Source organism: Salvelinus alpinus, chromosome 8 (assembly GCF_045679555.1).
Source record: "Salvelinus alpinus chromosome 8, SLU_Salpinus.1, whole genome shotgun sequence".
In the NCBI taxonomy this organism is placed as follows: domain Eukaryota; kingdom Metazoa; phylum Chordata; class Actinopteri; order Salmoniformes; family Salmonidae; genus Salvelinus; species Salvelinus alpinus.
Window position 1 is genome coordinate 969313 of NC_092093.1, and position 25109 is coordinate 994421.

Below are 25109 nucleotides of genomic sequence, written 5' to 3' on the forward strand. Positions count from 1 at the left end.
TTTTTCTAACTATATTATCAGGGGACCACCGACGACATCACAACAGAAATACCCTGCAAGTACAAAATCTGTGCGCCAGCCGGTGTGATGGTACAGAGGGAAAACGCTCGTGTTCCACCAGCTATCCGCGGCTCCGTGCAGGGACTTTTTCCACTTCTCTCGGTTTGGGGATTTTAACGGAAAGCATTTGTTCGATCAGGAGGGGAAGCTGGTTAGCGGAGCAACACCATGTCAGCCACGTTCCCCGGTTTGGTCCATGATGCCGAGGTATTTATTTATCATCACTCTTCATTATCAATAACATTTAGGAATATAATCTACCAGTTATAGTAACCACACCTGTTTGATACATGCATATTTAAATCGTTGTGATGCGTCTCCAGAAAGCAAAGCTTCCCTGGGTAATGGGAGAGGACTGGCTACGGGAAACTGGAGATATGTCTTTTATTTGTGTGAAGAGTGAGGGAATAAAATGAGGGAGGCAGATGAGGCTTGTGTGTGTAAACCGGTAACGGGTGTGATTAGAACATTTAGGGCGGAACACTGGTGGCTCACTCTACTTACCTGCCACCCAGCGCGCGTTCAGAGCTGAGACCCAAATAATAATAGAACAGCACGCGCTCTAAAACGCTGCACTGAAAATGACAGATACCGTGTACAACGCACACACACACACTGAGGGCTTGTGCTGCTGTGCGTACCCCTCCCAGGCTCATGGAATCACATTTTCTTCGTGTTTTTTTCTAAGAGCTTTGAGTGTTTGAGTTTGAGGTGTTAAAAGAGAGAGAGCGGTAAAGAGAGGGAGATGGTAAATGAAATGACACCGCTGATATTTTCCTTTATTCCTCTCAGATACGTCATGACGGGTCCAACAGTTACCGTCTGATGCAGCTAGGTTGCCTTGAGAGCGTCGCCAACTCCTCCGTGGCTTATAGCTCGTCCTCGCCGCTCACAGCCTACCCCGCGGCGGCTACAGAGTTCGCCTCGCCCTACTTCTCCACCAACCACCAGTACACCCCCCTGCACCACCAGTCCTTCCACTATGACTTCCAGCACTCCCACCCAGCCGTGGGCCCAGAGGCGTACGGCCTCAACTCTCTCCACTCCGGGCAGTACTACCAGCAGATTCACCATGCGACCCATGGAGACACAGACTTCATCAACCTGCACAGCGCCCGTGCACTTAAGTCCTCGTGCCTGGACGAGCAGCAGCGGCGCGAGCTGGGCTGCTTGGACGCATACCGGCGCCATGACCTGTCTTTGATGACGTCACACGGTGGGCAGTACGGCATGCACCACGACCAGAGGCTGCTGCCTGCAGCCGGTCTGGGGCTCCCTCCCCCCGGGGCGGATGACCTGCAGGTACCCCCTCTCCTCTTCTCTCTCCTCTCCTCCACTGTTGTCATCCTGATCAAACACCAACAATTCACCCAACATCCATACTGGCTATAGTGCACCACAAAGTTTAATTTCAGACCCTAAATACTAAACCCTAGGCCCTATTTCCTAAAGCCTAGCCACTATCTCCTAAACCCTAGCTCCTAACTCCTAAACCCTAACTCTTGTCACTCTCGGAGTCCGTCTCTCTGTCTGCCCCGTTCCAAACACAGAGACACGAGTGTATCTCTGCTCTCTCACGCGCTGCAGACCTCCAGTTATTCTGAGTAGGACGAGGAGGGTTCAGTCAAAATAACAGAATATTCCATGAATGAATGTGACATTAGGCTGATATTACATTAGATGGAGAAGAATTAAAAGATGAAGTAATCTAGAATACAATTGAATAGAATAAACTCTGCATTAAAACAGTTAATGTGAGAAATTCACTCCCATTATGCAGTCCACCCTCTATTTTACTCTAAATGCACGTGACCTATATTTTACATATTATTTTCGATGTAAAGAAATGGTGTGTGTGTGTCCGGCTGGCGAGGCGGTGAAAAGACGCTGGTTCTCTCTTCTCTTCTGAAAGCGGATTAAGGGATTGGAGTTCAGGGCACAATGGGCTGCTCGGGCACCGTAAAGCACCGTAGTTTATCCAATTACCGTTTTAATGTCAATCAACGTGTTCTTTATGCAGCGACATCTGAGCCGCGGCTCTGGTTAAACACACTGCTGCGCTGGACAGAACAACCTCCAGTTAAACACGGTGCACGAGACAGAAATATCTCGTTTAAAACACGTTGCATCATTCCTTTATCCCATTATTCCTTTCTCAATTTTACAACCAAACTGGTAAAATACCAGAAGTAATTCAACTACTAGGATACCAGAAGTAATTCAACTACTAAGATACCAGAAGTAATTCAACTGCTAGGATACCAGAAGTAATTCAACTGCTAGGATACCAGAAGTAATTCAACTGCTAGGATACCAGAAGTAATTCAACTGCTAGGATACCAGAAGTAATTCAACTGCTAGGATACCAGAAGTAATTCAACTGCTAGGATACCAGAAGTAATTCAACTGCTAGGATACCAGAAGTAATTCAACTGCTAGGATACCAGAAGTAATTCAACTGCTAGGATACCAGAAGTAATTCAACTGCTAAGATATCAGAAACAATTAAACTTGTAGGGTACCAGAAGTAATTCAAGTAATTCAATAGGTAGAATACCTGAAGAAATTAATCTGCTAGACCTAGATATATATTTACTTGACTAATAGTACTAATATAGGGATATTTGCTAACTACTTGTTTGTGGTATTAATATAGGATAATAACTAGTTATTTAATAATATGTATATAGGGCTATATAATAACTTGTTGAATAGTAATTTTAATATAGGGCTATATGATAACTTGTTGAATAGTAATTTTAATATAGGGCTATATGATAACTTGTTGAATAATAATTTTAATAGCGTAGCATAGTAAAATAGTCTGCTGATAAGATCTGTAATAATAATAATAATGATAATAATAATCACAATAATAACAAAACCATAATAACAATAATAACAACAACAACTATAATAATAACCATAATAAGAACAATAATAATAATAATAAGGAAGGTATTCTAGATCCAACAGCCTACCATATCTTTCTTTCTGTTGTGAATGTTCTCTTATTTAGGCTATTATGATGGTGATGAGGATAAAAGTTATTATTATTCTGATTATTCAGATTCTGATTATTATTATAGATACTCAGAATCTTTTTTTTATTTAGATGTTAATATCTTTCAATATGTCACCATCATTACCACTTTCATTATGTAGATTGTTATCAGACCTTTGAGTGGCGTGTTGATAAGAAGGGTAGCCACACACACACTAACACACACAAATGCACAAACACGAGCGAGCTTCGACCTTCTTTAGAAAATAAAGGCACGTGAACCTGAGTAGAACAGATGCAGTCTGTCTCGTGCAGCACATCGCATTTTTGAGCGCCTAAAGAGATTTCCATGCTCAACAAAAGAGCTGCCACACCTTTCCCCCGTCAGGCTCCCTAACTCTTTCTCCTGTTAGACACTTAATGTATGCGAGACCTCTGCGTTTTGTATATTGATTTTATAATCACTTTAGCTTCGGAGTAAAAATGTTCTATACAGCCTAGTTTGTTAAAAAGACTTACACGGCCTCTTCCGTGTGGAGCGAGAAAGACAGCCGAGTGTTTATTTTAATCAGGGTTGTGTCTGCACCCCAGCCGCTCGCGGTTCACACCGGGGATTAACGGGGTTCTTCTCAATAACAGCTCATGTTCCTCAGTCGTTCGGATGACATCACTGATATCACCATGTGTAACAGGTTCCACATCTGTGATTAGGATCGGTTATAAGCGGTAACAACAGGTAGGCGCAGGTGCCAAAACACACACACGCACACACACACACACAACTGTGGGCTGGGCTGAGCGTTCTCGTCCATCCTGAGGTTGACGCACTGCGCCAAGCTCGTGTGTGTGTGTTTCTTGATTCTGATTCTTGATTGTTTATCATCGGACCCTGTATTATTATTATTATTATTATTAATATGACGCTGTTTCAGGGTTCCGTGGAGGCGCAGTGCGGGCTTGTGCTCAATGGCCAAGGCGGCATCATCCGAAGAGGTAAGACACACCTTACACACACACCTTAAAACCCACATTAACATGAATACCCATCTCCTTCCCTGTCTGGTCAAATTAATTATCGAAAATACAAGATGGAAGCATTATCTAAATCAAGGGAAAATATATTTTTGTTGAACTAGACAATTTTATGACACACCACTGTACTATTTTCATTTTTCTCTCAGTTTGCGTTTAAAATGATTACATTAGGATGTCACGTCAATCCAGAGAATTCTACTACTATGCCTCAAGCTGTAATGTCGGCTTTAATTGACGCTATCAGTGCACCTTCCATCATTCTCCTAACCAACTCTATTATCATTGTAGAATAGAGTGCGTAATTCTTTCTCTCAGATCTGTCATTCTCCTAACCAACTCTATTATCAAAATGAACAATGAAAAGAAGAAACCCAAATCAATATGGCTTAACAATGATAAAAATGACAACAACAATAATAATAATAATAACAGGAATAATAATAATACATATAACAATAAGTTACAGTAAGGGTTATAAAAACAGAAATAATAGGTTAGAATTACTATTGCAATAACAGTAATAATAGTAACAATAATAACAGTAATATTAGTAACAATAGTAACAATAATAACAGTAATAATAATAACAATAATAACAGTAATAATAGTAACGATAACAATAGTAACAATAATAACAGTAATATTAGTAACAATAGTAACAGTAATATTAGTAACAATAATAACAGTAATATTAGTAACAGTAGTAACAATAATAACAGTAATATTAGTAACAATAGTAACAGCAACAATAGTAACAATAATAACAGTAACAACAATAACCGTAATAATAATAGTTATAATAACAGTAATTCTAGTAATAATAACAGCAATAATAACAGTAATAATAACAGTAATAATAATAGTTATAATAACAGTAATAATAACAGTTATAATAACAGTTCTAGTAATCATAATAATAATAGTTATAATAACAGTAATAATAACAGTAATAATAATAATTATAATAACAGTAATAATAACAGTAATAATAATAGTTATAATAACAGTAATAATAACAGTTATAGTAATCATAATAATAATAGTTATAGTAACAGTAATAATAATAGTTATAATAACAGTAATAATAACAGTAATAATAACAGTAATAATAACAGTAATAATAACAGTTATAATAACAGTTATAATAACAGTTATAGTAATCATAATAATAATAGTTATAGTAACAGTAATTCTAGTAATAATAACAGTAATAATAACAGTTCTAGTAATCATAATAATAATAGTTATAATAACAGTAATAATAATAGTTATAATAACAGTAATAATAACAGTAATAATAACAGTAATAATAACAGTTATAATAACAGTTATAGTAATCATAATAATAATAGTTATAGTAACAGTAATTCTAGTAATAATAACAGTAATAATAACAGTTATAGTAATCATAATAATAATAGTTATAATAACAGTAATAATAACAGTTATAATAACAGTAGTAATAATAGTTATAATAACAGTAATAATAATAGTTATAGTAACCGTAATAATAACAGTTGTAATAAGACTAATAATAATTACAGTAATAATAAAGGTATAATAATGACACTAATAATAGCAATAATAATAATAACAGTAATCGGAGTAATATTAATAACAGAAACAATAATAGTTATAATAACACAAATAATGACAGTAATAATAACAATATTAATAGTAATTCTAACAGTTATAATGATAGTCGTTTGGTAATTTCATTGTTTGGCAGGCACAGTAAAAATTGAAGGATGTTTTGGTAATTTCATTGTTTGGCCTTCACAGTAATAACATAATTTATTTTTTATGTAATTTCATTGTGTTGGCTTTCACAGTAATAACATAATCAATTTTTTATGTAATTTCATTGTGTTGGCCTTCACAGTTGTAACTGCAGGATGTGTTGATGTTATTTCATTATGTTGAGCTTCACAGTAATACAGAAGGATGTTTTAATGTAATTAGTGAAAACTTATGGCTGTTTTTATTACTTGTTATCTTTGACAAATTGGAAATTAACTGTATAATGAAATATAGCCTAAGGGTGTAGAAATAGATCATTAGAACTCTGACATGTTATTCCTGCTGATTTGAATCCACTAGGCTGTTGACTTTTCCATTTGTTTGTGTGGTAAAGTAAATAAAATGTAAATAAATAAAAAAATTATAACATTTAAATAAAAACTTTTAGCTAGAGCTAAAAGGACAACAAAAATGAAACGGCTTTCCGGTATTTTTACCGCATCACTTTCTGTTGATGTGAAAGAAGCAAAGAAGGCGTTATTATTCCGTTATTCTCGAGCTATAAACACGTGTAATTTTTCACCGAGCAGTCTGTGTCTAGTAGTTAATGTTTCATAAATCAAATCAACATTTATTTGTCACGTGCGCCGAATACACCTGGTGTAGACCTTACAGTGAAATGCTTTCTTATAGTCCCTAAGCAATAGTGCTAAAAAGCTATTAGGTTAACAATAGGTAGGTTAAGAAATAAAATAACAGTAAATAGATAAGCTGTCTACAGTAGCGAGTCTATAACAGTAGCATAAACTGTCTAGGTGTGTGTGTGTATATATGTGTGTGTGTGCTACTCTGTCTAGGTGGGGGTTTTGAGGGGGGGGGTTCTGGAAGCTTGATGCGGGAATCTCTCCGCTATCACTTTTGGTTAATGGTGTGTAGGATTTAGCCGCGAGCTCCACTGCTCCAACCATCACAACCAATAATCTTTGCTTTACCTCGCGCTCCCGTATCGATAGCTTCTCTCGCCTCGGGCGGCCGCTTTGATATGCTAATGCCGCGCGGCCCGAATTCAGCTGAGATCATATTAATGTTGTTCTTTCTGACGCCGGCTTTGGCGCCATGAATATTCACACAACCTTTTTCAAAAGAAATGTCTCCAGAAACGCGGCTCCTACTTAGAGCAGTGTCTGTGTTTTAATCACCAGTATCCCGCCAAGCCTTCAGCATCTGATCAAGCATATCACCCTCCACGTGCACGCACCCTCTCTCAGACTGCTGCTGGGTTTGTGTGGGCTGTGCTGTCTTGTGACAGGTGCTATAAACATTGTGGTTAAAATAGGAGGAGAATGACATTTGGCCCATGTCTCATTTTCTTTAATTTTCGTGGTAAACTTGTAAAAGGCGCTTGATTCCGAGTGTGATCCCGCCGCAGCTCCGCCGCTGCCCGAGGCTACTCTCCGCTGCTTAAATAGAGCTATCGCCTCTGGGCCCACGCGCTCCACCGTACTATCGGCAATAGCTCATTTTCCATTGCCCGTGGCAACATAAAATACAAACTACTTTGATTCAAAACATTTTTGGAGGAATTACTATGATGTGAACTCACAGCTTTCAGAGATGTGAGCCTGACTGACATGCCAGGCCGGAAACTGTCACACAGCCGGAATTCACACACACAAACGCACACACTCGTACACGTTAGCCTATGACCATATTTAATCCTGTATCAAATAGTGAACGACTATGGCTGGATTTGCAAGCCTTATTTAAATTAGAGTTCTCATTGATCAATGTTCTCATTGATAAAGTGTTGTCAGTCCAACCTCCCTGTTACCCTGATGTGTTGTCAGTCCAACCTCCCTGTTACCCTGATGTGTTGTCAGTCCAACCTCCCTGTTACCCTGATGTGTTGTCAGTCCAACCTCCCTGTTACCCTGATGTGTTGTCAGTCCAACCTCCCTGTTACCCTGATGCTATGCCTCCCAGACTGTAAGCAGCTGCTAGGGTTGGTTTGTGTTTGTATTTATTCGGGAACATCAATCTTTTAACCTTGTCTAATAAAACTACACATTTGTAATGGTGAGCAAGCGTTGCGCCTTTTCTTTTCCAATGATATTTATCAGGGATTCCCATGAGCTGCTGCCAAGGTAGCAGCTACTCTTCCTGGGCTCCAATGTGTTTGGGTTAGGGTTACTTACATTACATATACAACAAAATATACAAATGTACATCATATAAAATTATTACACCACTACATATATGCAATATAAATGTATAATACCACCAAACAACAATATTACAATGAACGCGTGTGTAGATTGTGTGTGTGTATGTGTGTGTCTGTACCTGTTAGTGTGTCTCTTCCCAGTCCCCGCTGTTCCATAAGGTGTATTTTTATCTGTTTTGACAATCTGATTCTACTGCTGCATCAGTTACTTGATGTGGAATAGAGTTCCATGTAGCCATGGCTCTATGTAGTAATGTGCGCCTCCCATAGTCTGTTCTGGACTTGGGGACTGTGAAGAGACCTCTGGTGGCATGTCTTGTGGGGTATACATGGGTGTCTGAGCTGTGTGCCAGTAGTTTAAACAGACAGCTCAGTGCTTTCAACATGTCAATACCTCTCACAAATAACAAGTAGTGATGAAGTCAATCTCTCTTACACTTTGTTCCATGAGAGATTGACATGCATATTATTAATGTTAGCTCCCCGTATACATTTAAGGGCCAGCCGTGCTGCCCTGTTCTGAAACGATTGCAATTTTCCTAAATCCCTCTTTGTGGCACCTGACCACATGACTGAACAGTATTCCAGGTGCGACAAACTAGGGCCTGTAGGACCTGCCTTGTTGGTAGTGCTGTTAAACCTCTCTGGGATAGCGGGACGGTAGCGTCCCACCTGGCCAATAGCCAGGGAAAATGTAGAGCGCCAAATTCAAAAAAATTATATAAGATCAAACTTTCATTAAATCACACATATAAGATATCAAATTAAAGCTACACTCGTTGTGAATCCAGCCAACATGTCAGATTTCAAAAAGGCTTTTCGGCGAAAGCATAAGATGCTATTATCTGATGATAGCACAATGTCAACAAAGAGAATGTAGCATATTTCAACCATGCCGGCGCTACTCAAAACGCAGATATAAAATATAAAACAATCATTACCTTTAACGAGATTGTTTTGTTGGCACTCCAATATGTCCCATAAACATCACAAATGGTCCTTTTGTTCGATTAATTCCGTCCATATATGTCCAAATTGTCCATTTATTTGTCCCGTTTGATCCAGAAAAAACAGCTTCCACTTTGAAGAACGTCACTACAAAATATCTAAAAAATTACCTTTAAACTTTGCCAAAACATTTCAAACTACTTTTGTAGTACAACTTAAGGTATTTGTAAACATTAATAATCGATCAAATTGAAGACGGTTCTATCTGTTTTCAATACAGGTGGACAACAAACTAATGCTACTTTTCAAGTCTTGCGCAACTCTCAAACAGTACACATGACGTTACTCTACTTCCTGATGGCCTTCTTCTTCATTGCACAATGAATATCCTCAACCTATTTCCTAAGACTGGTGACATCCAGTGGAAGCAGTAGGAACTGAGAACAGGGTGATCAGAAATGTTGTATTCCAATGAAACCTCATTGAACAGACAGTGACATCAAAAAATAAATGGTTAGTCCTCAGGGTTTTGCCTGCTACATAAGTTCTGTTATACTTACAGACATGATTCAAACAGTTTTAGAAACTTCAGAGTGTTTTCTATCCAAATCTACTAATAATATGCATATCTTATATTCTGGGGATGAGTAGAAGGAAGTTGAAATTGGGCACGCTATTTTTCCCAAAGTGAAAACTCTGCCCCCTATCCTAGAGAAGGCAGAGCAGTGCTTTATTATGGACAGACTTCTCCCCATCTTAGCTACTGTTGTATCAACATGTTTTGACCATGACAGTTCACAATCCATGGTAACTCAGGTAGAATAGTCACCTCAACTTGCTCAATTTCCACCTTATGCATTACAAGATTTAGTTGAGGTTTAGGGTTAAGTGAATGATTTGTCCCAAATACAAAGCTTTAAGTTTTTGAAATATTTAGGACTAACTTATACCTTACCACCCATTCTAAAACTAACTGCAGCTCTTTGTTAAGTGTTGCAGTCATTTCAGTCGCTGTAGTAGCTGACGTGTATAGTGTTGAGTCATCCGCATACATAGACACACTGGCCTTACTCAAAGCCAGTGGCATGTTGTTAGTAAAGATTGAAAAAAGTATGGAGCCTAGACAGCTGCCCTGGGAATTCCTGATTCTACCTGGATTACGTGGGAGAGGCTTCCATTAACCTTTCTGGCGCAGGGGTCCCACCTCGACAACATCCGGTGAAATTGCAGAGCGCCAAATTAAAAATACAGAAAATGTAATATTAAACCTTCATGATAATACAAGTGTCATACATGATTCTTTAGCTTAGAATCTTGGCAATCTAACCGCATCGTAGGATTTCAAAAAGGCTTTACGGCGAAAGCACAGCATTCGATGATCTGAGGTCAGCGCCCCACTCCAGCATATTATTCAAACAAGCACAGGCATCACAAAATCCCAAATAGCAATAAAATAAGTAACTTACCTTTGAAGATCTTCCTCTGATCGCATTCACAAGAGTCCCAGGAACACAATGAATGGCCATTTTGTTCGATAAATTCCTTCTTTATATCCAAAATAGTCCGTTTAGTAGGCGTCATTGAGTTCAGTAATCCACCCGTTCAGAATGCAGACATAAGAGTTCCAAAAGTTACCAGTAATTTTCTAACATTTCTAATTCATTATTAGGTATTCTAATATCTAAATAAACGATAATATTTCATACAGAGCGAACTACTTTCAATAGGAAAGGAAAATAACGTAGCGTGCTCCCTCGGTCACGTGCGCAATGAGACTAGTTTTGCCATGGGACTTCCTGAGGAGAAACAACTATTCCTCGCTGGTTTTTCAGAATACAAGCCTGAAACCATGTATAAAGACTGTTGACTTCTAGTGGAAGTCATAGGAACTGCTATTTGGGAGGCGGAAGTCTTTGGTTTCAATAGCTTAAGCTTGGAATTGGCTGTAAGGTCAACAGAAAAAAAATTGGTCCTCAGGTTTTTGCCTGCCAAATCAGTTCTGTTAAGGGGGTTATGGGGTTGGGGGTTAGGGGGTTATGGGGGGTTAGAAGAAGTTAACCTCCTAACTCTCCCCTAACCTCCCCTAACACCACCAACTACCCCTTAACCTCCTAACTCTCCCCTAACCTCCCCTAACACCACCAACTACCCCTTAACCTCCTAACTCTCCCCTAACCTCCCCTAACCCCACCAACTACCCCTTAAGGGGTAGTTAGTGGGGTTAGGAGAGGTTAGCACATAGGGTCATTGGAGGGGGGTTAGGTCCTTGAACCCTATATGTTACTAGTGTTAACATGTGTATATGTGTTCTATCTAGGAGGTACCTGTGTGGTGAACCCTACAGATCTGTTCTGCTCTGTCCCCGGCCGTCTGTCCCTCCTGAGCTCAACCTCCAAATATAAAGTCACCATCGCTGAGGTTAAGAGACGCCTCTCGCCTCCAGAGTGTCTCAACGCCTCACTTCTGGGAGGAATATTACGCAGGTACAGACACACACACACTGGCACACGGACATGCACACACACACAAACAAACACGCGCACACACACGCTCACACACTCAATAGTACTAAACATTTTGAAGCTAAACATTTATATAATTTTCAAAGACTCAAATGATAACAAAAGCATGAATAATGGGGTACTGATATTAGCCAATAGAAACACATTGAATAACAGAGAGTCCTTACTGCTATTAGCCAATAGAAACACATTGAATAACAGATAGTCCTTACTGCTATTAGCCAATAGAAACACATTGAATAACAGATAGTCCTTACTGCTATTAGCCAATAGAAACACATTAAATAACAGATAGTCCTTACTGTTATTAGCCAATAGAAACACATTGAATAACATATAGTCCTTACTGCTATTAGCCAATAGAAACACATTGAATAACAGATTGTCCTTACTGCTATTAGCCAATAGAAACACATTGAACAACAGATTTGCTACATGGAACATGGAACAGTCCCCCAATAGTTTTTAAGTGTCTCTCCTATATCTGATAGATATAAGAAAGATCAGGAAACATGTTTTTTTTCACATGTATTTAACCCTTTATTTTTGACAATAAACAGTCTCCATATATACTTCCATTCATTTTGTCAACTGATACCGGGGGACCTTCAGACGAATCCAGTGAGGCTGGGGGGATCCTAGAGCAAAACAAACCCCTACCTTTCTACAGGGGGTCATATTAGTGTGTACCTTCTACAGGGGGTCATATTAGTGTGTACCTTTCTACAGGGGGTCATATTAGTGTGTACCTTTCTACAGGGGGTCATATTAGTGTGTACCTTTCTACAGGGGGTCATATTAGTGTGTACCTTTCTACAGGGGGTCATATTAGTGTGTACCTTTCTACAGGGGGTCATATTAGTGTGTACCTTCTACAGGGGGTCATATTAGTGTGTACCTTTCAACAGGGGGTCATATTAGTGTGTACCTTCTACAGGGGGTCATATTAGTCTGTACCTTTCTACAGGGGGTCATATTAGTGTGTACCTTTCTACAGAGGGTCATATTAGTGTGTACCTTTCTACAGGGGGTCATATTAGTGTGTACCTTCTACAGGGGGTCATATTAGTGTGTACCTTCTACAGGGGGTCATATTAGTCTGTACCTTTCTACAGGGGGTCATATTAGTGTGTACCTTTCTACAGGGGGTCATATTAGTGTGTACCTTCTACAGGGGGTCATATTAGTGTGTACCTTTCTACAGGGGGTCATATTAGTGTGTACCTTTCTACAGGGGGTCATATTAGTGTGTACCTTTCTACAGGGGGTCATATTAGTGTGTACCTTCTACAGGGGGTCATATTAGTCTGTACCTTTCTACAGGGGGTCATATTAGTGTGTACCTTTCTACAGGGGGTCATATTAGTGTGTACCTTCTACAGGGGGTCATATTAGTCTGTACCTTTCTACAGGGGGTCATATTAGTGTGTACCTTCTACAGGGGGTCATATTAGTGTGTAGCGTAACGAGATGATAGTATATTTTATTTTATTGCTGTGATAATGTATTTTAATGCAGAGCTAAGTCTAAGAATGGTGGTCGTTGTCTGAGGGAAAAGTTAGATCGACTGGGACTCAACCTGCCAGCTGGACGGAGAAAAGCTGCCAACGTTACACTCCTCACCTCTCTGGTGGAAGGTAGGAATAACTCCTCCCTCTATTAACCTACACCTATTAAAACGCACCTCTCTGGTGGAAGGTAGGAATAACTCCTCCCTCTATTAACCTACACCTATTAAAACGCACCTCTCTGGTGGAAGGTAGGAATAACTCATCCCTCTATTAACCTACACCTATTAAAACTCACCTCTCTGGTGGAAGGTAGGAATAACTCCTCCCTCTATTAACCTACACCTATTAAAACGCACCTCTCTGGTGGAAGGTAGGAATAACTCATCCCTCTATTAACCTACACCTATTAAAACGCACCTCTCTGGTGGAAGGTAGGAATAACTCCTCCCTCTATTAACCTACACCTATTAAAACGCACCTCTCTGGTGGAAGGTAGGAATAACTCATCCCTCTATTAACCTACACCTATTAAAACGCACCTCTCTGGTGGAAGGTAGGAATAACTCATCCCTCTATTAACCTACACCTTCTAATAAAATTAATTCCCCTGTCGATCTACACCTTCTAGGAAAACTCACCCCTTTATCAATCTACACCTAATAAAACTCATCCCTCTATCAATATACACCTTTCAAAAAATCATCCCTCTATGAATCTAAACCTAATAAAACACATCCCTCTATCAATCTACACTGTCTATTAAAACGTATCTCTACATCAATCTACACCTTCTAATACAAAGAATCTCTCTATAAACCTATACCTCCTATGAAAACTCATCCCTCTATCAATATACAACTCCTATTAAAACTCACCCCTCTATCAATCTAGACACAATAAAACTCATCCCTCTATCAAATTTGTCATAATAAAACGAATCCCTATACCAATCTACACCTTCAAATCAAACTCATCCCTCTATCAATCTACACCTCCTAATACAAGTCACACCTCTATAAATCTACACCTAATACAACTCAGCCCTTTATCAATTTACACCTTCTATGAAAGGTCATCCTTCTATTAATCTACACCATCGAATAGAACTCACACCTCTATTAATCTACACCTCCTAAAACAGCTGATTCCTCATGCAATCTACACATCCTAATAAATTTCATCTCTCCATCAATCACGACCTCCTAATAAAACTCATCCCACAATCAATCTACACCTTCTTACAATTAGCATCACTTTATCAATTTACACCTTCTAAAAACATCATCCCTCTATCAGTCTACACCTTCTAATAAAACTCATCCCTCTATCAATCTACACCTAATAAAACTCATCCTTCCATCAAATTAAACTCATCCCACATACAATCTACACCTCCTAATAAAACTCATCCCTCAATCAATTTAGACCTCCTTATAAAACTCATCCCTCTATCAATTTGGACCTCCTAATAAAAACTCATCCTTCTATCAATCTACATTTAATAAAACACATCCCTCTATTAATCTACACCTTCTAATACAACTCAACCCTCTATCAATCAACACCTCCGAATTAAAATTAATCCCTCTATCAATATGCAGCTTTAAAACCCATCACTCTATCAATCTACTCATTCTGATAAATCTCATCCCGATGCCAATCTGTACTTAATACAACGTATCCCACTATCAACCTGGACCTCATAAAAAAACTCATCCCTCTATCGATCTACACCTTCTTATATAAGTTATACCTCTAACTATATACACCTCCTAAAAAAACTCACCCCTCTATCAATCTGGACCTCCCAATAAAACTCACCCATCTGTCAATCTACAACATTTCAATAAAACTCATCCCTCCATCAATCTACACCTTCGAATAAAACTCATCCCTGTATCAGTCCCCACCTAATAAAACTCATCCCTCCATCAATCTACACCTTCTAATAAAACTCATCCCTCTATCAATTTGGACGTCCTAATAAAAACTCATCCATCTATCAATCTACACCTAATAAAAATGCATCCCTCTATAAATCTGCACCTAATACAACTCATCCCTCTATCAATCTGGACCTCCTAATAAAACTCATTCCTTTATCAATCTACACCTTCTTATAAAACTCATCCCTCTATCAATCAACACCTAATTCAACTCATCCCTCAATCAATCTGAACCTCCTAATAAAACTCATCACTCTATTTCCACCTCGTAATACAACTCACCACTCTATCATTTAACACCTCCTAATACATGTCATCCCACATGCAATCTACATCTTCTAATTAAACTCATCCCTCAATCAATTAAACCTCCTAATAAAACTCGTCCCTCTATCAATCTGGACCTCCTAATAAAACTAAGCCATCTGTCAATCTACACCTCCTAATCAAACTCATCATTCTTTCAATCTACACCTTCAAATACAACTCATGCCTCTATCAGTGTACACCTAATTAAACTCATCCCTCCATCAATCTACACCTCCTAGTAAAAGTCATCCCTCCATCAATCTACACCTTCTATGAAAGGTCATCCCGCTATCAATCTACACCTTCTAATACAACTCATCCCTCTAACTATATACACCTTAAAATAAAACTCATCCCTCAATCAATCTAGAACTGCTAATAAAACTCATCCCTCTATCAATCTACACCTTCCAATAAAATTCATCCTTCTATCAATCTACACCTAATAAAACACATCCCTCTATCAATCTACACCTCCTAATAAAACGTATCCCTCATTCAATCTGGACCTAAAACAACTCATCCCTCAATCAAACTACATCTCCTAATAAAACTCATCCCTCTATCAATCTACACCTCCTAATAAAACTCATCCTTCTATCCATCTACACCTAATAAAAATGCATCACTCTATCAATCTACACCTAATACAACTCATCCATCTATCAATCTAAACCTCATTAAACAACTCATCTCTTTATCTATCTACACGTTCTATGAAAAGTCATCCCTGTATCAATCTACACCTTGTGAAACACCTCATCCATCCATCATTCTGGACATCCTAATTAAACTCCTCCATCTATCAATCTACACCTAATACAACTCACCCCTCTATCAATCTGGACCTCCTAATAAAACACATCACTCTACCAATCTGCAACTCCAAATGAAACTCATCCCTCTATCATTCTACACCTCAGAATGAAAATCAAACATATATCTATCTGCACATTTAAAACCCATCCCTATATAAAACTACACCTTCAAATAAAACTCATCCCTACATCAATCTACACCTAATACAACTCATCCCTCTATTAATCTACATCTCCTAATAAATCTCACCCATCTTTCAATCCACACAGCTCATCCCACTATCAATCTACACCTCCTAATGAAACTCATCCCTCTATCAATCTACACCTAATACAACTCACCCCTCTATCAATCTGGTCCTCCTAATAAAACTCATCCCTCTATCAATCTACACCTTCAAACCAAACTCGTCCCTCTATCAATCTGGACATCCTAATAAAACTCATCCATCCATCAATCTACACCTCCTAATAAAACTCATCCCTCTATCAATCTACACCTAATAAAACTCATCCTTCTATCAATCAATATACATCTAATACAACTCATCCCTCTATCAATCTACACCCCCTAATACAACTCATCCCTCTATCAATCTACACCTAATACAACTCAACCAACAATCTACACCCCATAATACAACTCATCCCTCTATTAATCTACACCTAATATAACTCATCCCTCTATCAATCTGGAACTCCTAAAAAAACTCATCCCTCCATCAATCTACACCTTCTTAAAAAACACATCCTTCTATTAATCTACACACAATAAAACTCATCCTTCTGTCGATCTACAACATCTAAAATAACTCATCCCTCCATCAATCTACAAATAATGAAACTCATCCCTCTGTCAATATACACCTAATATAACTCATCCCTCTATCAATATGGACCTACAAGTAAAACTCATCCCTCTATCAATCTACACCTCCTAATAAAACTCATCCTTCTATCAATCAATCTACATATAATAAAACAGATCCCTCTATCAATCTGGACCTTTAAAACCGATCACTCTATCAATTTTCACCTTTAAAACCGATCACTCCATCAATCTTCTCATTCTGAGTCTTAACCCTAACCCTATTAATCTGCACCATAACCACTCATCCCTCTGTCAATCTACATCCCCTAATACAACTCATCCCTCTATCAATCTACAACTAATAAAACTCATCCCTCTATCAATCTGGACTTCCAAGTACAACTCATCCCTCTATCAATCTACACATCCTAGTAAAACTCAACCCTCTATCAATCTACACCTCCAAATAAAATTCATCCCTCTTTCAATTTACACCTCCTAATAAAACTCATCCCTCCATCAATCTACACCTTCTAATAAAAGTCATCCCTCAATTAATCTAGACCTCCTAACTATGAATCTACACCTTCAATTAAAACACATCCCTCTATCAGTCAACACCTTCTAAAAAACGAATCCCTCTATCAATCTACACCTCCTAATAAAACTCATCCCTCTATCAATCTACAACTCCTAATAAAACGCATCCCTCTATTAATCTACACCTAATAATAAAACTCATCCCTCTGTCAATCTAAACTTTCTAATTAAACTCATCCCTCTATCAATCTACACCTCCTAATAAAACTCATCCCTCTATAAATCTACACCTAATAATAAATCTCATCCCTCTGTCAATCTACACCTCCTAATAAAACAAATATTTCTATGAATCTACACCTTTATATAACTCATCTCTCTATCTACATCTCCAAATGCAACTCACCCTCTATCAATCTACACCTCCTACTAAAAAACATCCCTCCATCAATCTACACCTAATGAAACTCATCCCTCTATCAATCTAGCCCTTTATATAACTCATCTCTCTATCTACATCTCCTAATACAACTCACCCCTCTATCAATCCACACCTCTTAATACAGCTCATCCCACTATCAATCTACACTTCCTAATAAAACTCATCCCTCAATAAATGAAGACCTCCTAATAAAACTCATCCCTCTATCAATCTGGACTTCCAATTAAAACTCATCCCTCCATTAATCTACACCTTTGAATAAAACTCATCCCTCGATCACTACACACCTACACATTCTAATATAATTCATCACTCATCTCTAATATAACTCATCACTCTATCAATCTACACCTTCAAACCAAACGCATCACTCTATCAATCTACACCTTCAAACCAAACTCACCCCTCTATCAATCTACACCTACTAATAGAACTCACTCCTCTATCAATTTACACCTCCTAATACAAGTCATCCCTTTTCAATCTACACCTCCTAATAAAAGTCATCCCTAAATCAATCTAGATCTCCTAACTATCAATCTACACCTCCTAATAAAAGTAATCAATTATCAATCTACACCTTCTTATAAAACCAATCCCTCCATCAATCTACACCTTTGAATGAAACTCATCCCTCTATCAATCTAGCCCTTTATATAACTCATCCCACTATCTACATGTCCTAATACAACACACCCCTCTATCAATCCACACCTCCTAATAAAACTCATCCCTCTATCAATATGGACCTGCAAGTAAAACTCATCCCTCTATCAATCTACACCTCCTAATAAAACTCATCCTTCTATCAATCTACACCTAATAAAACAAATCCCTCCATCAATCTACACATCTTAGTAAAACTCAACCCTCTATCAATCTACACCTCATAAAAAAACTCATCCCTCTATCAATCTACATCTTCTAATACAACTCATCCCTCTGTCAATCTACACCTCTGAATAAAAACCATCCTTCTATCAACATGCACATTTAAAACCCATCACTCTATCTATCTACTCATTCTGATAAATTTCATCCCTTTATTAATCTGCACCTTAACAACTCATCCCTCTATCAATCTACACCTTTTAATAAAACTCATACTTCTGTCAGTATACACCTAATAAAACTCATCCCTCTATCAATCTACACCTAATAAAAAACATCACTTTATAAATCTTCCCCTAGTAAAACTCAACCTTCTATCAATCTTCTCCTCCTAATTAAACATGTTTGTGTTTGTGTAGGTGAGGCGCTCCACCTGGCTAGAGACTTTGGTTATACATGTGAGACAGAGTTTCCTACCAAGGCAGCAGGAGAACACCTAGCCAGACAACACAATGAACCCAAGGAGACCAGCGGACGCAAGAAGATGGTGCTGGCCACCAAGTAAGACAAACACACACACACACACACACATATTGAACTCTTAACCTCTAACCCCTAACCTCTTACCTTTGCTCTTTGACATTTAGACAAATCTGTAAAGAGTTCCAGGACCTGTTGAGTCAGGACCGTTCTCCTCTTGGCTCCTCCAGACCCACACCTATACTGGACCTGGATATACAGAGACACCTCACACACTTCAGGTACACGCACGCACGCATGCACACACTCACACACACACACACACACACACACACACACACACACACACACACACACACACACACACACACACACACACACACACACACACACACACACACACACACACACACACACACACACACACACACACACACACACACACACACACAATCTTCAGCTGTTCTGAGCTGCACTTCATAATGTCATTTGACCCCACATGAATCATGACAGTATCAGCCCAGGGGACTGACTCACAGCCTCGGGAAGCAACCTGGTGATATCCTAAACTTTGACCCCACATGAACCATGACAGTATCAGTCCCCGGTGACTCACTGACAGCCTTAGGAAGCAACCTGGTGATATCCTGAACTTTGACCCAGGAAAACACAACGCCCCAGGTACAGATATATGCCTCACCATTGAACTCCCTATCACAATAGCCAGAATGATCCGTCCTCTGCCGTGTCTCGAAGCTGATTGCGAGGCCAGAGCCAGAAATCACCTGAGAAGAGGGCTGCTGAGACGCCAGCTGTGTGCCGGACACAACAGCCAAAGGGACAGAGCTCCGATCCAGAGAGCATGGCCCAGCGGCGGGGGGCTGCGGTGGTCCAGGCTGTGCCCAGGCAGTTGATTGACTAGGACAGGGAGAGGTAGCTGGAGGGACATCCACTGCCATAGATGGAATACCCAAGTCCCCGGCAGAAGACAGCTGGTACAGGGGCTCAAAGCTATTTGAAAGTCTTAAATCCAGATGAGGGGGAGGAAGGGAGCCGCACAGAGAACGATTCTTCTCCATCTTTCTGGTTCCAACACGCAGCAATTTACGCTCACCTGGAGTCCAACAATGAGCAGCCATTTATGCTCACCTGGAGTCCAACAATGAGCAGCCATTTACACTCACCTGGAGTCCAACAATGAGCAGCCATTTACGCTCACCTGGAGTCCAGCAATGAGCAGACATTTACGCTCACCTGGAGTCCAACAATGAGCAGCCATTTACGCTCACCTGGAGTCCAGCAATGAGCAGACATTTACGCTCACCTGGAGTCAAACAATGAGCAGCAATTTACACTCACCTGGAGTCCAACAATGAGCAGACATTTACACTCACCTGGAGTCCAACAATGAGCAGCCATTTACACTCACCTGGAGTCCAACAATGAGCAGCCATTTACGCTCACCTGGAGTCCAACAATGAGCAGACATTTACGCTCACCAGGAGTCCAACAATGAGCAGCCATTTACGCTCACCTGGAGTCAAACAATGAGCAGCAATTTACACTCACCTGGAGTCCAACAATGAGCAGACATTTACACTCACCTGGAGTCCAACAATGAGCAGCCATTTACACTCACCTGGAGTCCAACAATGAGCAGCCATTTACACTCACCTGGAGTCCAACAATGCGCAGCCATTTACACTCACCTGGAGTCCATCAATGAGCAGCCATTTACACTCACCTGGAGTCCAACAATGAGCATCCATTTACACTCACCTGGAGTTCAACAATGAGCATCCATTTACATTCACCTGGAGTCCAACAATGAGCAGACATTTACGCTCACCTGGAGTCCAACAATGAGCAGACATTTACACTCACCTGGAGTCCAACAATGCGCAGCCATTTACGCTCACCTGGAGTCCAACAATGAGCAGCCATTTACACTCACCTGGAGTCCAACAATGAGCAGCCATTTACGCTCACCTGGAGTCCAACAATGAGCATCCATTTACACTCACCTGGAGTCCAACAATGCGCAGACATTTACGCTCACCTGGAGTCCAACAATGAGCAGCCATTTACACTCACCTGGAGTCCAACAATGAGCAGCCATTTACCCTCACCTGGAATCCAACAATGAGCATCCATTTACACTCACCTGGAGTCCAACAATGAGCAGCCATTTACGCTCACCTGGAGTCCAACAATGAGCATCCATTTACACTCACCTGGAGTCCAACAATGAGCAGCCATTTACGCTCACCTGGAGTCAAACAATGAGCAGCATTTTCTGGTTCAAGCTAGTAGAGTGGTGCAGTTTGTGGAAATTGATCATAGTCCAGGAAGGTCCCATTATGACCCTTTTGGATGTTTTGATAGGAAGCATTTAAAGATGCCGATAGTCTCATAGAATCCTTATTCAGTTCAAGGCGCTTGGTCAAATGTATAATAATAATCCTTTCTTTAGCTGCATCAAGTTCCATCGGATCGTGACAACAACGAATATGTGGCAGATTATACATTTAATAGCACACGACACCCCAGCAGATTGAAATTAGTTTTGGCAGCTGCACGCCAACAGTCCAAGGGAACAAACATTTTCCGGCTCCACCGCGGACAACTGTGTTGTTCGTCTTTCGTTGAATGTGAAGAGCGAGAGAGAAGCGCAGGGGGGCGGGTGATGTCTGGGTCAGTTGTCAGTGGCAGGTAGCCGGCTGTTCCTTGCTATGCACCGGCCCGGCTGCGTGTTCGGTGTAGCCTCTCAGAGCTGATCCAGTGTCTGTCGTCTGGGTGCTTTGCTGCAGGAGGGACTGGTGCACTTCACAAAATAGATGGCATCATGAGGAAGTAAAATTATGTGGATATATTAAAGCAACATCTCAAGACATCAGTCAGGAAGTTAATAACACCCATCCCGGATCCGGGAGCATCCTCATCAGTAAAAGCTGACTAGCATAGCCTAGCATAGCGCCACAAGTAAATAATAGCATATAAACATCATGAAATCACAAGTCCAATACAGCAAATGAAAGATAAACATCTTGTGAATCCAGCCATCATTTCCGATTTTTAAAATGTTTTACAGCGAAAACACAATATGTATTTCTATTAGCTAACCACAATAGCCAAAGACTCAACCGCATATTTTCACAATTTTTCTACCGCATAGGTAGCTATCACAAAACCGACCAAATAGAGATATAATTAGTCACTAACCAAGAAACAACTTCATCAGATGACAGTCTTATAACATGTTATACAATACATGTATGTTTTGTTCGAAAATGTGCATATTTGAGGTATAAATCATAGTTTTACATTGCAGCTATCATCAAAAATATCACCAAAGCAGCCAGAATAATTACAGAGAGCAACATGAAATACGTAAATACTCATCATAAAACATTTATGAAAAATACATGGTGTACAGCAAATGAAAGATAAACATCTTGTGAATCCAGCCAATATTTCCGATTTTTTAAGTGTTTCACAGCGAAAACACAATATAGCATTATATTAGCTTCCCACAATAGCCAAACACACAACCGTATTTATTCACCGCATAGATAGCATTCGCAAAAACCAGCAAAAGATATAAAATTAATCACTAACCTTGACCAACTTCATCAGATGACAGTCTTATAACATCAGGTTATACAATACACTTATGTTTTGTTCGAAAATGTGCATATTTTGAGCTGCAAACCGTGGTTATACATTGTGAATATGTAGCATCGATTCACCAGAATGTCCGGAGCTAGTTTGGACACTCACCTAATCTGACCAAAGAACTCATCATAAACTTTACATAAAAATACTTGTTGTATGGCAAATGAAAGATACACTGGTTCTTAATGCAACCGCCATGTTAGATTTTTAAAAATAACTTTCCCATAACAAACAGCTTGCGTTATTGCAAGACAGCGCCCGCCAAAACGGCAGAGAATAGGAATAACATTTTCCACAGAAATACGAAATAACATCATAAATTGTTCTTACTTTTGTTGAGCTTCCATCAGAATCTTGTACAAGGAGTCCTAGGTCGAGGATAAATCGCTGTTTGGTTTTAGAATGTCCTTTTCTCCTGTCGAATTCGTGCCACAATGCTAGCCAATGTTGATGACGTTCCCAGTTTCTCTCGACGCAAAGAACGTAAAACTCCATTAAACGTTTAAAGTCCCATTAAACGTTGAATAAACTGATGAAACTCGGTTGAAAAAAACTACTTTATGATGTTTTTCTAATATGTATCAAATAAAAACAGAGCCAGAGATATTAGCCGTGTATACCGAACGCTTTTCAGAAGCCAATGTCGAGCTCCGCCTCGCGCCTTGGTAGACAAAGGAAATTCCTGACCTCCCACTCCAAAGGCTCTTGTTCGACCTCAGATCAAGCTAGACACCCCATTCCACCTTCCACTGCCTGTTGACATCTAGTGGAAGGCGTATGAAGTGCATGCATATCGATAAATATTAGGCAATTGAATAGGCAGGCCCTGGAACAGAGCATCGTTTTCAGATTTTTCACTTCCTATTTGGAAGTTTGCTGCAAAATGAGTTCTGTTTTACTCACAGATATAATTCAAACAGTTTTAGAAACTTGAGAGTGTTTTCTATCCAATAGTAATAATAATATGCATATTGTACGATCTAGAATAGAGTACAAGGCAGTTTAATTTGGGCACGATTTTTTCCAAAGTGAAAACAGCGCCCCCCTATTGACAAGAAGTTTTAAAGCTTGGTCGCAAATGGGTCTTCCAAATGGACAATGACCCCAAGCATACTTCCAAAGTTGTGTCTTAAGGACAACAAAGTCAAGGTATTGGAGTGGCCATCACAAAGCCCTGACCTCAATCCCATAGAAAATTTGTTTGCAGAACTGAAAAAGCGTGAGCGAGCAAGGAGGCTGACAAACCTGATTCAGTTACACCAGCTCTTTCAGGAGGAATGGGCTAAAATTCACCCAACTAATAGTGGGAAGCTTGTGGAAAGCTCCCCAAAACATTTGACCCAACTTAAACAATTTAAAGGCAATGCTACCAAATACTAATTGAGTGTATGTAAACTTCTGACCCACTGGGAATGCGATGAAAGAAATAAAAGCTGAAAGAAATAATTCTCTCTACTATTATTCTGACATTTCACATTCTTAAAGTAAAGTGGTGCTTCTAATTGACCTAAGACAGGGAATTTTTACTAGGATTAAATGTCAGGAATTGTGAAAAACTGAGATTTAATGTATTTGGCTAAGGTGTATGTAAACTTTCGACTTCAACTGTATATAGCGTAAACATAGTGCAAACATAGTTTATATATAGTGTCTATATGGTGTCTATATAGTATATTTATAATGTTTATGGTGTCTATATAGTGCATATATAGCATCTATATTGTGTCCATATCGTGTATATAGTGTTAATATAGTGTATATAGTGTATATAGAGTGTATATATAGTGTCTTTGTAGTTTATTTATGGTGTCTTTATAATGTCTATATTGTGTCTCTATAGTATATAGTATATAGTATATATATATATACACTACCCTTCAAAAGTTTGGGGTCACTTAGAAATGTCCTTGTTTTTGAAAGAAAAGCACATTTATTTGTCCATTAATATAACATCAAATTGATCAGAAATACAGTGTAGACATCGTTAATGCTGTAAATGACTATTGTAGCTGGAAACGGCAGATTTTTTATGCCATATCTACATAGGCGTACAGAGACCCATTATCAGCAACCATCACTGCTGTGTTCAAATGACACGCTGTGTTAGCTAATCCAAGTTTATAATTTTAAAAGGCTAATTGATCATTAGAAAACCCTTTTGCAATTATTTTAGCACAGCTGAAAACTGTTGTCCTGATTAAAGAAGCAATAAA

The 25109-nt window shown here is 39.2% G+C and overlaps 1 protein-coding gene across 1 annotated transcript in view; it reads left to right on the forward strand.

Annotated features, from left to right (window-relative positions):
• Positions 1–55: 55 nt before the first annotated feature.
• The window catches only part of tfap2d (transcription factor AP-2 delta (activating enhancer binding protein 2 delta)), a 35491-nt gene continuing 10437 nt past the window's right edge, over positions 56–25109 (forward strand). Inside the window, exons 1-7 of the mRNA XM_071412384.1 lie at positions 56–267; positions 853–1362; positions 3997–4057; positions 11329–11494; positions 13052–13170; positions 19161–19302; positions 19389–19502. Coding sequence (XP_071268485.1) covers positions 229–267; positions 853–1362; positions 3997–4057; positions 11329–11494; positions 13052–13170; positions 19161–19302; positions 19389–19502 — 1151 coding nt within the window. The 5' untranslated portion in view covers positions 56–228. The remainder of the gene's footprint in view (positions 268–852; positions 1363–3996; positions 4058–11328; positions 11495–13051; positions 13171–19160; positions 19303–19388; positions 19503–25109) is intronic.